This window comes from Podarcis muralis, chromosome 3 (assembly GCF_964188315.1).
Source record: "Podarcis muralis chromosome 3, rPodMur119.hap1.1, whole genome shotgun sequence".
Taxonomy (NCBI): Eukaryota; Metazoa; Chordata; class Lepidosauria; order Squamata; family Lacertidae; genus Podarcis; species Podarcis muralis.
This window is the reverse complement of record NC_135657.1, coordinates 65,363,545-65,378,172: the sequence shown is the minus strand read 5'-3', so window position 1 is coordinate 65,378,172 and position 14,628 is coordinate 65,363,545. Positions and strand designations below refer to the sequence as shown.

At 41.7% G+C, this 14,628-nt stretch overlaps 1 protein-coding gene across 4 annotated transcripts in view; it reads left to right on the top strand.

Annotated features, from left to right (window-relative positions):
• The window catches only part of NCOA7 (nuclear receptor coactivator 7), a 68,421-nt gene that overhangs the window by 26,003 nt on the left and 27,790 nt on the right, over positions 1 to 14,628 (top strand). For 2 of the 4 annotated variants that reach the window (XM_028723339.2, XM_028723337.2), the window contains exons 4-8: positions 6,899 to 6,978; positions 10,948 to 11,055; positions 12,068 to 12,181; positions 12,705 to 12,830; positions 13,834 to 14,018. In XM_028723339.2, the coding sequence (XP_028579172.2) occupies positions 6,899 to 6,978; positions 10,948 to 11,055; positions 12,068 to 12,181; positions 12,705 to 12,830; positions 13,834 to 14,018 (613 nt within the window). Of the gene's footprint in view, positions 1 to 3,827; positions 4,499 to 6,898; positions 6,979 to 10,947; positions 11,056 to 12,067; positions 12,182 to 12,704; positions 12,831 to 13,833; positions 14,019 to 14,628 lie in introns of those variants that run through there. The other 2 variants (XM_028723336.2, XM_028723335.2) reach the window with 2 other exon arrangements.

Here is a 14,628-nt window from a genome sequence, read left to right as displayed (position 1 = left end):
ATAAAGTATCTTTTAACCAAGTGAAATATAACACTGTTGAAAGAGTTAGCAGTGTGGAGGTTTTTGAATGTGCACACACACACACACACACACACACACACACACACGTGTCTTTTAAGACTTAAGAACATAATAATAATCCCACTAAGATCATATCTTATCCTTCTTCCTACAATGGTCAACCAGATACCCTGGGAAGATCACTAAGTAAACAGGTCATTTCTTCTGCTGTTGCCTCTTTAACCAGTTGTATTCAGTTCTATATTGTCTCTGATCATGTACGATCCTATAGCCACCATGACGAATTAACCATTGGCGGACCATAATCTTGTCTAATTCCTCTCTGAAGCATTTAGAAGAAGAAGAAGAAGAGTTTGGATTTGATATCCCGCCTTTCACTCCCTTTAAGGAGTCTCAAAGCGGCTAACATCCTCCTTTCCCTTCCTCCCCCACAACAAACACTCTGTGAGGTGAGTGAGGCTGAGAGACTTCAAGGAAGCGTGACTGGCCCAAGGTCACCCAGCAGCTGCAAGTGGAGGAGCGGAGACGCGAACCCAGTTCCCCAGATTAGCAGACTACCGCTCTTAACCACTACACCACACTGGCGATAGCAATCGCCAAATCCCACAGCTGTGAATTCCATGATTTAACTGTGCATTCTGTGAAAAAGCACTTACTTTTGTCTATCCCCAATGTACTGCTAATCAGTTTTAGTGAAAGACTCTTGAGTAGCAAGTATCTGTCTCAATCTTCATTATACAGTTTATTATTCCCCCCCCCCCCAGGTAAAAATGCCCCACTGCTCTAGCTTTTCCTTGTTGGGAAGAATATGAAGAACAGCATGTGTTGCCCAGCCCAAGTAACTTTTATGATGGCCCATTAACCGTCTAAAGAGTAAACAGAATCTGCAAAAATGACTCCATCACTTGGCAGGACACTACAAGGATAATGTCTGCCTGTGAAGTTGGGAAAGATTCCAAATAACTAGAGTGGAGCTTGTAAGACAGCTATCTAGGAGAGCCATAAAACATTTTGCTAGCATAATGAATCTGTTTAGCATTTGCATGGCAACAGTGCGATTTCAGCCTTCTTAGCAACCTTGAAAAGGGACCATTAGCTTCTTCCATTGCTAGAGATCCCATGGTTGTGCCTTTCTCCAGCAGTCTGATAATGAAGGTTCTGATGCCACTTTAAATTTGAACTGGAGCATCAGAGAAATAATAGATCTCTGTGTGTGCATTTTTACAAAATCACCTGTTTCGTTTTTGCAACTAAAGCAACATAAAATACCTGTTGAAATAGGAAAAAAACCAAATATTGTTTGATATTGATACCCCAGAGCAGGGGTAGCTAATGTGCTGCCCTCCAGAAATTTTGAATTGCAACTCCCATTCCTCCCAACCTGGGGAGCTATAGTCCATAACATTTGATGGGCGCAATGTTGTTTGTCCCTGCTCCAGATTTGGTGCTGGTTGATACGAGTTTTAATCAGTCTCTGCGTTGCATCCTGTAGTGGCTTTATGCAAGCAGAAAGCGTTTCTGTTTTCACAAGGTGGTGCCAACACCACATTTTTCTCAATTCTCCATTATGCACTGCTGTGGCTATGGTTGCCCCAAATATGCTTCTCAGAGTTGGGAGGTCCACTGGGGCACTAGGTAATACAGGACTGAAGGCTGTATTTGGGATGGGGGAAAGTATGTGAAAAACAGTGTGTGTTTACTTTTACCTACACATCTATGTAGAGTTACAGACATACCTGGTAAGAGTTAAGGCTTCCATCAAATGGTAGTATGATGCCAGGTTTTAAAACGTAATATTCCTATTGTGCCCTGCAACCTGAAATTTGCTCCCTGAAGCAGATTTGGGTCATGTGCAGGGGGAGGAGACAGAGGGGTAGTTCTGTTGTGTTTACGGGAGTTGCTCCAATTGCCAGTGACGTAGCTGGATACAGAAGGTCTGGTGATATTGCTTCTCATTGGGAACCAATAGCTTCAAACACTGGGTACAGAACAAGTGCACTACGATTTGAACTTGGCTGAAATGTCTGATTTGCGGCCATCTTCTGAGGGCACACTGGTGGGTTTATTCCTTTGCTATTATTTTTTATGATGGTCCATTTTAGAACCTCAAATGGCTGGGCTGGCAAACCAAAAACCTAAGTTGGATTCAGCTTTTCTAGTTAACAATTATGTTGTAGCTTCCTTCAATGTCATCTTTACAAGCTATTGCCTTGTTTCCTCACACGGTTCTTTCCACCAAAGGGGCAAAGTTTAAAGGCGTAACATTGTAAATCAGTAACCACAAACCTGCTGCTCTAACAAGTAAAAACAAATAAATTCAAAGCTAGCATTGTAGTGGCATTCAAATCTTTCCCCCTCTAGTCATCCCTGTGGTGATTGGGGCTGCGTTGTTTTTTGGCATGAGATCAAAATTTTCAACCTATTTCCGAGTTGTAAATACACTTCCTGACTATCTGAATAAATAACACTTGTCTTTTCAATATTAACAAATATGTTAGATTGTATGTAAAAGTCAGAAAGCTGGTAACTGATGCTTAGGAGGAGCTGTAGTTCTGTGATGGAGCCCAAAGTTTTGATGGTATGAGGTCATGATTCAGTCCGAAAACATCTCAATTGATAGATCTTGTGATGATTTTTGCCTGAGAATCCTGAAGAGCTAGTGCTCACCAGGGCAATGAAGAGAGTTCTGGATTTGATGGACTATTGGCCTAACTTGTTATATATTGTGTGTGAATATAAAGATACAGTCATACCTCGGGTTGAATGTGCTTCAGGTTGAGTGCTTTTGGGTTGCGCTCCGCGGCAACCCGGAAGTAACGGAGCGTGTTACTTCCGGGTTTTGCCGCTCGCGCATGCGCAGACACTCAAAATGACATGTGCATGCGCGGAAGCGGCAAAACATGGCACGTGCAGATGCGCCATTGCATGTTACGTTCCATTCATGATGCGAACAGGGCTCCGGAAGGGATCCTGTTCACATCCCGAGGTACCACTGTAATCTCATGACCATCCTGGAGGAGGAGGAAGGAAAAGTGTGCGAGTCTGAGACTCACTGTGGCTTATCTTCATAACACTAAACCAGAGGTGGGGGGTGGGGCTAGACTTTTTTGGCCAAAGAGACAGTGGTGGATGTGACCCCACACATACACCTTACTCAGCTGATCCTTGCAGATCATGTTGGAGAGGATATTTCTACCTCTACATACATCAGATGATTGTTAAGATTTCTGGGGAGGGGATGATTTGCATCCTCAACAGAGCATTCGACACCACCCAGCAACAACCAGTGCTGTGCCTGCTTCACTTCACTTCATTTCATTTTCACCACCACTGTCAAAATTGATGGGATCTTATTGAGAGGCCAGGAAAATTTGCTGGGTGGGGGAGGGCACTGGATCAGGCCTCCATACTGGAGATTTGCCACCCCTGTATTAAACAACCCCCCAACATTCCATGCCCATCTTCCCAATGTGTTAGCTAGTCCTCTGTACATGTTTTACATTTGCATTACATACGGCGGGAATGCAAAAGCGCTTGTAAAGTTACCAGCTGTGGAAATTTCTATATAAATCTCATTACGATCGAGTTGTGAGAGATACCAAAATTAGCGTAAGCCCTGCTTGTGAAAACTCAGCACACTACGTGCCCTCTCTGTGCCTTGGGATCCTCCTGTTCCCTTTGCTACAAGGGGACTGTGCTCATATTTCAGCTGAGGGGTGGAGTATGCAGAATTACACTAATCTGTTTCCCTTTCCTCAGAGCTGGATTCCACAGACTTGGACAAGCCCCTTCCTCAGCCACTTCCTTAGCAGAGGCTTTGAAAAAGATGGGGATTTTGTGTGTTTGAGAGTGTGTGTGTGTGTACGCACACGAGCAAACACACACAAGTAATGGCACTATTCGATTCTAATTTTCTCTGAGTGGGGGGTAATTGGCCAATTTGTATTCTGAGTGATTTTGCTGTGGCTTATTTTCCGTTCTCTGTCAGCCTTGCTTGCTTTCAAGTCCAGCGAGGCTGATTTAGCAGAGGCGTGGCAAAGAACCTTTCCCTTGCTTTTTTAAAAAAAGAAAGTTGTAAAAGGGGAAACTCAGGACTTTTGGACACATGATTTAGGTTACTTGTTGGCATTCCTGCGCTTGAAGATGTTTGCGGTCGAGTGTTGCTGTGCCCACCACCCAGGAGGATTCTGCAAGAGCTGTTTGCCGGAAGTGCCCAGGAAGGCCTGCCAAGCTGCTGCTGCTGTCGCTGCCGCCTGTAAACTCCCGGGGAGAATAATCAACGTGGAATGGGAGGAGGGCTTCCCATCTTCAGGCTACAGTTCTGCAACCAGGGACAGCTGTGAGTCTCTGCCAGAAGCTGTGGCTATTGATCACAGTGAGAAGGCAAGAAAAAAATTCCTAAAGGTTATGCACAGCTTTTCAGCCCCAAAGCATTTTTCCTGGTGTGTGGATTACAGGCAGCCTTACCTGTTGTTAGGTATGCAAACCACTGATTCCTGTCTGCTGATGGTTATCACACATGGAGGAGGAGTGGGGCTCAGGGAGAATAGATCTTGGGAAACTAGACAAGGCGAATGGGCTTTCAGAGCTATCTGAGGATACCTAACCATATTTTTCATTACAGCTTTTTACATCTACAGCTCTCCCACTGAAAACATGACATATCCGCTACTATGTGTGCACATGTGATAATGACAATCACCTAGAAATGTACATTTAACGTTTATTTATTTTTTTAAAGTGTTTTAAGACATTAAGCAACCATCATTGGGCAGCTAGCTTGAGTCTCAACTCCCATGGTAAATATAATGCTGAAGCAACTCTTATTGAAGAAAATGGGACCTCAATGCTTTATTGTTAAAAATTCATATAGTAATTCTGATGGATTGCACATTAAACACAGGCACATATATCTTCTCTCTGATGTTTTCTTTATAAAAAAATATATATATATGAAAAAATTGACTCTGAAGTTGATTTTAGTTGGAGGTGTGTGTCCGTGGAGAAAGAAAGATAAATTGGCCTCATACCTTTCCCTTCTAGCAGGTTTTCACTTCAAATCTCCCATCTCATGCTGGTTTGTTTGTTTGTTTGTTTGTTTGTTTGTTTGTTTCCACCAAGGAAGAAAATATGCAGCCCTGTATTTCCCCTCTACAAAGTAAAAAGCAAGTTGGGCAGGAAGAATCTGAGCTTCAAAATGGTTGGAAGAGAAAGAGTTAAACAGCTGCTTTCTTCCTGCCTGGCCCCCTTTATCTGCTCCTTTTCAACTGAAATTTCTAACCTCAGAGGCTGGTGTTGGTTAAAAAGAAAGAAAGAAACTTCAAAGAAATGCTTGCTTCTTTGCTTAAGACATTTATATACTACCCTTCATAATGTTTATCCCGGGATAGACATTTTTAAAAATAATTTGTTTGGCCATTAGGTAGGTTCTCGTAGCAGATATACCAGATCCTGTGTGAGATATTCAAAGTGGGAGAAGCAGCCATAGTTTTGTGTGTTCAATCCTTGGCATCTCTAGTTAAAGAGATGCTGGATGTGCAGAAAAGGCCCAAGAAGACCCTCAAAAGTTGCTGCCATTCAGAGGAGTTGTAGGCTAGATCATTCCCCATTTTGTTTTCCTGACCCCCTCAATATTTTCTTTTTGCCTCCTATCCAAAGATGCACTGGTTCAGTCATTTAGAATTTGGAAGAAGCAGGGATAGCAAGGGTCTATCTGACACTTAGAACTTTGGAGGTGATATTAATATATTTTATGATGTTTCAAGGCTGCATTTGGTTTCATTTGTGTTTCTTTTAATGGAAGATTTTGTGTATTGCCGTGCTGCCCCGCAATCATCAGCTGAAGGGTGGTTCTAGAAATAAAAATAAGAATAAGGCTATTCTGATGTACAACTTTGTTTAATGCGGGCAATGTTAGAATGTTTTAGTTCTGTTAGCAGCAGAGGTACCTTTACTGCTTATGTGTGAATATGGCCTGACCGTTTCAAGCTTCAGTATTGTACAGTTAACCGCTTATGTGTGTCCTCAACAAAAGCATCTAGCAGAACACAAAGGATATTCTTTCGAAATAAGTTTTGTTTTCTGATCTTGCAAAAGACTAATGCCCATACAAGGTCTTCTGCAGAGTCCTGCTGAACCCAGGAGCCCCAACCAAGACCATAAAAATCTTGGATGACTGGAAAGAGCGCACATAGGCAGTTGTGACATCAGCAGAACGCACAATTCTTGTTGATACTGCAAATGCCTGAGTGATTTGTCCTGTCATGATCTCAGCTTTGTCCAGGCCCTTAGGCACGCTGTGTACACCTCAGGTAGATAGTGGCAGGGTTTTTTGCCGTTAACATTTGTCACAGTGTATTTCAACTTTTCCTGACGTAACACCCACATTTAGCCTCAACTTGCAACCGTTGACCCACTTTTAATTCTTTACCATATACAGCATGCCTGTTTTTCTTCCTCTTTCTCCTTGCTAAAAACACAAACAGATAAGAAAATGTTGGTGACCCACCTTAGCTTAGGGCATAACTCACTTGTGGCTACCAGCCTACCAATAAAAGATGAATGATACTTCCCTTACTTAATGCAACACTCAAGCATTACTGTTAAAAATATTGTCAATAATAGCTTTTCTGTGACAGGCAGCCCTGTATCGAAAAGTTTTTAATATTTGAGGTTTTATAATGTTTTTATATATGTTGTAAGCCATCCAGATGGGTGTGGTATAAATAATAAAATTATTATTTATGATTCGTTAATCACCAGTTTTCATGTTTGGACGAGACAAACCTGGTTGAATATTATTTTGCTTATGTTTACCAATTAGTGATTTGAAAGTTGTTCACATTTTAGGTAATCGGTCTCGGGGTTTCTCTTTCAGAGGACAATCAAACCAAAACCAATGAGAAGAAAGAAAAGAAAATGGTCTCTCAGAAGCCACATGGTACAATAGAATACACGGTAAGAGTAGCTGCTCAGAATCTATTGCATGAATATTTTTGGAAGTGGTATGCCCATTCTATTCCCCCATGCTATGCAATTCCTCTACATCCTAATTTGTTGTTTTTATCCTATTCACAAGAGGAAGTGATCCTTTTCCTGAGTATAACCGGGCAGGAGCCACCTGTGTCTCCACTAGTACCACCAATGGTATCTATCCACTAAAGGTCTCACTAAATATCCACAATATACAAGAGGTTGTTTCCTCTTCCGGCCTGGTTCCTGCATGCACTAGCTCAGTCTTACCTATACTGAGTACCCCCCTTAAACATAACCACATTTCAAGTAACTGTTCTCAAGAACAAAATGTGAGTGCCTCTCAAATCAAGCAGTAGGGCAGGCGATGGATCCAGGCCCAGCAGCAGGGGTTAGAATCACTGGGCATCTTCCAAGGCCCATGCCCAAGTAGGGGGCCCAGTCCCAGTGCCAATCCCTGAAGCCACCTGCCCAACAAAGGGTTGTCCTCGCTGCTGCAGCTACCCACCTCACTGAGCATGCAAGCAACGGCAGGCACTATGTCATTTCAAAGTGATATGCAATAGTGCTGGCTTCGGCAGCACATATATTAAAATTCAAAGTGATATGCAATAGTAGTTTTGCAATAATAAGAGCAAAGCTGGGGCACCCCATGCACAGTCTCAGAATTCCCGGTGTGCTCACTGGTCCAGAAAGTTGGGTGACCCCTGAAATAGAGGACTGTGTCACTTATAACATGGCATATGTCTTTTCCTAGATGTGAACCAGAAACCCAATTTTCATAAAGTTGCTTGTTCTGTCCAAACGTTCCTGATTGGCTCATGGAAATCTCACTAAATCTGTACAATAGGTATATAAATACAGGGAAATAAGTTTCATAAATATCCTTAAAGCAGAATCTGTAGCCTAGCGTCAGTTTCCCCACTCATAATAATGCAGTTGCCCTACATACTTTGGCCTTTGAAAGCTGCTGTTGTGTGCTGCATCTTAGAGTGAAGTTACTTCTCTTCTTCGGGAGAAGGGGAAAATTATAGTAGGGTTGCCATATTTCAAACAGTGAAAATCCAGACAGAAAAGTTGTTGAGCTTTTTTTGGCAGAGTTTGGACATTTTACCGATTTCTGCCCAGACACTGCTGCACAGATGCTGCACAGTATAAATAACTTTTAATATATCCTGTATCTGATTCACATACATAGTAAATAATAAAAGTAGTAGTAGTAGTAATAATGCGTATCTTGAACTCAACAGCCTCCCCTCCCTTCTCTGGTAATTGGTATGCTATTTCTGAATCCTGGAGGTTCCTTTTAGCTATCATGAACCATAGCTATCAACAAATCGTATGACAGCAGATTCACAGTGCAATACAGTGTGTGTCTACTCAGAAGTAAGCTGCATTAAGTACAATATGGGTTACTCCCAGATAATTGTATCTGGGGTTGCAGCCTTAATAACTTAATCATGCAGGAGTATTTTTTTCCTGCCTTGAATTTATTGCCAGTCAGTTTATCTGTGTGACCCCCCCCCCAATAGCCTTGCAAAAAGTTCCTAGCCTGCAAACATTTTTTCCCCTACCCTGCTTCAAGTAGTTTCCATGTTGCCTTTGGAAGAGGGGGAAGTCCCTTATCTGTGCCCAGTATGGAATCCTTTCCCTTTGCAGTCCAGTAAAAAAAAAGAAAAGGGGGGAGGGATTCCTTCTACCAAGTGGACTAGTGGAGGAGAAACGGCCTGGTTTGTGCGTCATGCTAAACTATTTCCATATGCAGATAGGTAGCTGTGTTGGTCTGCCATAGTCAAAACAAAAAAAATTCCTTCCAGTAGCACCTTAAAGACCAACTAAGTTAGTTCTTGGTATGAGCTTTCGTGTGCATGCTTTTCGTGTGCATGCACACTTCTTCTGTGTATCTGAAGAAGTGTGCATGCACACGAAAGCTCATACCAAGAACTAACTCATACCAAGAACTAACTTAGTTGGTCTTTAAGGTGCTACTGGAAGGAATTTTTTTATTTCCATATGCTTCATTTTAGTCTTGATCTTTTTCGGTTGCCATTTTCCATGCTTGCCTTTTCTTTTTCTTTTCTTTTTTTAAGCTGTGATGGCCAGAACTGAACACAGTAATTCAAATATGACTTCCGTATACATTTGTTAGGATCCTGGCTGGTTTTATTTTCAGTCTCTTTCCTAATGATAGAAGAGTTCTGACAGTCCTCACCCCAAACATGTTAAAGGAACCTGTGAAGGTGTTGTGGAACTATTCCGGCTAATCAACATCCCGTGTTCTTGATGGTGGCACACCCATCTGCCTGCACATTCATCACATGCTCAAAGCGGTTCTGTGTGTGTACCGTCCTTCTGCATGAGTACTTGGCCTCTGAGAATCTCCCTTCATGTCAAGGATTTCTACACATATAATCTTGGCTGCAGACTCACGGAGTGTAGGGAAGGTGGGAATTGTGCCTACTGGCCTCCTTGTGGGGTAGGTCTAGCCTTGACTGTATGACTGTATGGTGGCTGTCGGAGCCTTTCTGATCTCTAGCAATCAGATCTGTCTTTTTATAAAAAATCACCACTGCACCTAGAATTGATGTTTTCATTGTCCACAAAGCTCCAGGGTCTGTTCTAAAGAAGCTTCTAAATTAATAGATTAGCAAGAAGAAGGAATGGGGTGAAAAGTACAAGATGCTGTTACATGCTCAAGCTCTAGTACACATGCTTTGGTTCAGTGGATTATGTACAATGGTTAGAAAACAAGTTTGCTCTGGATACAACTTCCTCTTATCTTGCAAAGCCGATAAAGGATTGACTTAACTAGCTATAAACAGAGACCCAAGTGGGCCAATCCTATTGATCTGTTGTATATGAGTGTTTGTTTTCACTTAGGTTCCTTCAATTAAATGCTCCCTCCAGTCCAGATTCAAAAGATGGGAGTATTTTCCACAAGCCCTCACGTGTATTGCAAAGATAAGATACTTTTATGTGTTAGCAGGCTTGATTGATCTTGGCTGCTCCCAGAGGTCAAATGCAAGCACCAGAGAATGCATACAAGAAAAGTTAGGGCTCTGGGTTTGAGTGGGAGTTAGATTAACAACAACTTTGAATCTACTTTAAGCCATGAACATTCTCATGTAAGAGAGACTGGGTAATTTGTAGCTAATAAATCCACTTTATTCTGTAGTGTTGCACACATTCTGCCAAATTACATTTCCAGAGGCATTGCCATGTTAATCAGTTGCAGCAAAAAGTAACTGTATTTTTTTAACTAATATTTTTTATTGATTTTCCATTTTTAACATTGATATAACATCTTATTTCCTTTTACAAATTTCAAGCTCCACTGAGCTAATCGACTTCCCTCCATCTCGTCATCTGGTTTTTATATAACTACCTCATATTTCCACACACTTATATCATCACAATTCTACATTTTTTAAAATATTATATTAGTTTTTAAGCATTTTTGTAGAAAAGTTCCTCTTAATAAACATAGCAAGATTTAACGCAGTCCGGCTAGCGTCTTTGTGTGTACAGTGATTGTCTATATATTGAATAAATTTACTCCACTTTCTCCGGAATGCTTGTTCACTCTGCTTTTGGATTTTCCCCATCAGCTTTGCTAATTCTGCATAGTCCATCATCTTTGTCTGCCATTCCTCTGCTGTCAGTAATTCTTGCAGCAAAAAATAAGTGCACATCCCATTGCATTTTAAAGGCTAATAATTTATTACAGCAGAAGCTTTTGTGCACCAGAATCTACGTTGTTTTGTGACTAGAGCCTACTTAGAAATGTGTGGTGGTTTTTGAAGTGATACATACTTTGGTTATTTCCCCCTGCATCGAGGAAATGGTCTTCTTAAAATTAGGTTTTACATTTGTTGTTTTTAAATAGGCATGATCGAGGACAGTGTTATTTTGCATGATAGAAACATTTTAATCTTTCTATCTTCCCTCCCTCAGGCTGGAAGCCAAGATACTCTGAACAGCATAGCTCTGAAGTTTAACATCACTCCAAATAAACTTGTGGAACTCAACAGGCTCTTCACACACACAATTGTTCCGGGCCAGGTAACCGGGTTGTGATTAAATCCAATTTTCTAAAAGATGTGATCTGTACTAGTTAAAGAAGGCTCTTCTAGTATCATTTTGAAATAACTAGAACAATGGAAATGACACCATGCCCTCGTAAGTGATCGTAGGCATGCAGTGGCTTCAGAGCCACATGCACCGGGCACAGTGGTGGATAGCATGGTGGAGCTGTGCTGCTGCTGCATAAAGTGACGCAGCAATAAAGGAAGGGGTGACGCAGCAATAAAGTTGACACAGTGCAGACACGCTGGTGGAGCCAATCTGTTGCACCTGCTGGCGGGTTTGCACCACACCAACCTTGCTGCTGCCTCCTAGTATGCAACCGTTATGCAGCCAGTGAGAAGTCAGGTGAGTGGCACAGCCCCTCCCTGCTGTCTGCATGCAAAATAACACTGGTTTTATAAGAACACGACTTTATATGCTCAGATCTTATGTCCAACTAGCAGAGCATTCCCTATACTGCTTGGAAGCAGCTGTCTGTGGTTTCAGGTAAGAGTGTTTCCCAGACACATTTGGGGATGCCTGGAACTGAACCTGGGACCCTTTGCATGTATCGGTGCAGGCAGACCTGTGATAACTTCTGCACTGGGCTGAAATCCTGTACCAGTTGTATGTGCTTAAGGCTGCAATCCTATACCCCTTTACCTGGGAGTAAACTGCATTGAATTAACAGTGTTTACTTCTGAGAGGGTATGCATAGGATTGCACTGTAAATATTGTTATATATATATATAAATTATGGTGATTTGAAACACATTTATAGGTGCATAATCACTTCACTAGTTGGTTGTGTTAAGTCAGGAATGAAAGTCAGGATTGTCACTATCCTGCAATGAGAGAGGGACAAAATTCAAGAAGCTAATAGTTGTGTGTGTGTATAGATAGATAGATAGATAAATAGCTTGGTGCTTTAAAATAATGCTCTGTAAATCGGTTGTCTTCACAGTGTATGTTGTAATAATCTTGTTTCTTTTGTGGGGGGTTGGCCTAGGTTCTGTATGTGCCAGATAGTGAGCCTCTTTCTGCTGCTGCGAAACTAGCTTCTTCAAGCCCTGGCGCTACTGTTTCACCATCCTCATCAGATGCAGAGTATGATAAACTTCCGGTAAGACTTTCATGTTAGAGTCAGTTTTAGCCAAGAAGCATCTTAATACTTTTTTCCTGGCATAGCCTTTCAGGGAGTGGGCTCTGGTCCACAAAAACTCATGCCACAATAAATTAGTTAGAGTTTAAGGTTGCACAAGATTTTTTGTGTTACTTTTCCAGTAAGACGTTATACAGACTCTGTGGTTTAGAAAGTACCAAAAGTTAAGCGTATAAACTATTTTTTGATATTACGGCTCTTTATTTCCTTGAAAAGTGTAAAATTGCTTATCATATTTGCAATAGACATGGGAACACTTTGCATGTCATAAGGGTCACTTGATAGTAGTTTCATGGCTATTGACCACATATTCCATTGTTGGCTTGCCGTGGCTCTCTGCTTGAACGGCTGATTTTCTTCATGCCGCTAGAAACAAGCAAACAATGCGAAATCTGTGGTAGCCTCACCCACCTGCACAAGGAACTGTGGCACACAAATGTCTGCTGGTTTTTTTATTTTTTTAAAAAAACCTTTCTCATTCAAGGATGCTGACTTAGCAAGAAGGGTTTGCAGACCAATCCAAAGAGTCCTGTCTTCCACCTCAGAGGAAGATGAGCCAGTTGTGGTCAAGTTTTTGAAAATGAACTGTCGATACTTCACAGATGGCAAGGTAGAAGGCTTTGGTGATTTATTTTGCAACAGGGGTGTGTGTGTGTGTGTGTGTGTGTGTGTGTGTGTGATAGGCAAATAACAATTAGAGTATCATAAGGTGTGCAGATGTTGGAACTGTTAATCTCTATTGTCTACAAATCTATTTGCATTTGAAAATTAGCTTTACTAAGTAGGCTGACCACAGTCTAAAATGGGCTGTTTTGTAGATGGTTCCTGTGTGTGTGCCTTGGGTTCTGGGCACATAAGATTCAATAGCAAACTACACGTTATGCACATAGAAACATAGCTAGGGTCTAGCAGCAGCTTTTACTAGGTGACAGCAGCTGCAAGAGGAGGTAATTTGGAACAGAGAAGCCTCATAGGAAGGGAAGGAGTACTACACTGTCTTTCTACCAATTGTGTGCCTGCTGCAAATTCACCCCCTTCCTCCCTCAGTGTTCCAGATCTTTTATTTCATGAGTATGCCTATTACATGTACCTAAGCTCTAAGGCAGAGCCATTTGCCCTTTTGCCTTCAGTGTGCTATAGCCATCCAAGTCTCCTGTTGGGAATTATCAGCATAAGAAATGAAGTCATGCTAACATGAGAAAGGAGGCCTGCTAGCTTTGATAGGTGTCATGGAAGCAGCCAAGATCAGAGAAGAATGGCTTTTGCTTGACTCGTGAATTCTAATATTTTGACTCTAGTTAATTAACAAGCTGTCGCTCCCATTTCATTGCAGCTAAGGATAAAATTTAAATACCTTGATCCCCTTTTATAACCCTGGCCTTGTCTGCTGAAGATAGATGTGTTTTGAGCACTTGGAGTCCTTATCACTGCTTGGTATCAGTAGGGTATTGACCTGTTGTCTGTTCAGAGTGAGCACTTTGGTAGAAAACATGATTGCAAGGGCGGGGTGGGGGAACGACAATGAGGGGTGTATAAAGAATTTGGGAGAGGGAACATAAGGGACAACATGTCTTGGAAATCTGATGTGCTAATTCATTTATTTTTATTTTAAGGGTGTGGTAGGAGGGGTCATGATAGTCACTCCCAACACCATCATGTTTGATCCTCACAAATCAGACCCTCTGGTAATTGAGAATGGCTGTGAAGAGTACGGGCTCATTTGCCCCATGGATGAGGTTGTTTCAATTGCACTCTACAACGATATCTCTCACATGAAGATTAAAGATGCCCTGCCATCGTAAGAAGTATTCTTTGTTGACCATGTTTGAATGTAACCAGTGGGATGTGGAGGACAACCAGTGGGAAGTGAAAGGAGAACTTTGAAGAACTTGAGGAGCAAAACAGCTAATGAGGGTGGGAGGGAAGGGAGATGCAGAATAGTTCTGCATTCATTAGGAATGGTGATATAGGCTAGGCCCAGGTCACACATTTTTTCAAGTGGTGAGGTTGTATACAATGACCTTCTTGGTGGAGGGAGGAAAGCCCTCTACAACTTGTTTATACATTGCTGCCCAGAAAATACCACATGCAAGCAAGCATGGGTAGTGTGTGTGTAGGTCCTGGGCTGTCCAGATGACAGGACCTTCTTGTTCTTGACATGTAAACTGGCCTTAAATATTAATTTTTGAATTAAGAAGCACAGACTCAATGAAAAGGGGGGTGGGGAAAGGAACTGGGAAATGAAATAAAGTGTCAAGGATCTAGTAAGGCTAGTTTCTTTATTTGAATGGGTTTTTCTCACTGCTGTGAGCTCCAAATTATTGGCATATTAAATGATGTAGTATAGGATCTGTATAGGAGTAGATATATGTAGGATCTTCCTCTGAAGACAGTACTAATTAGTACTA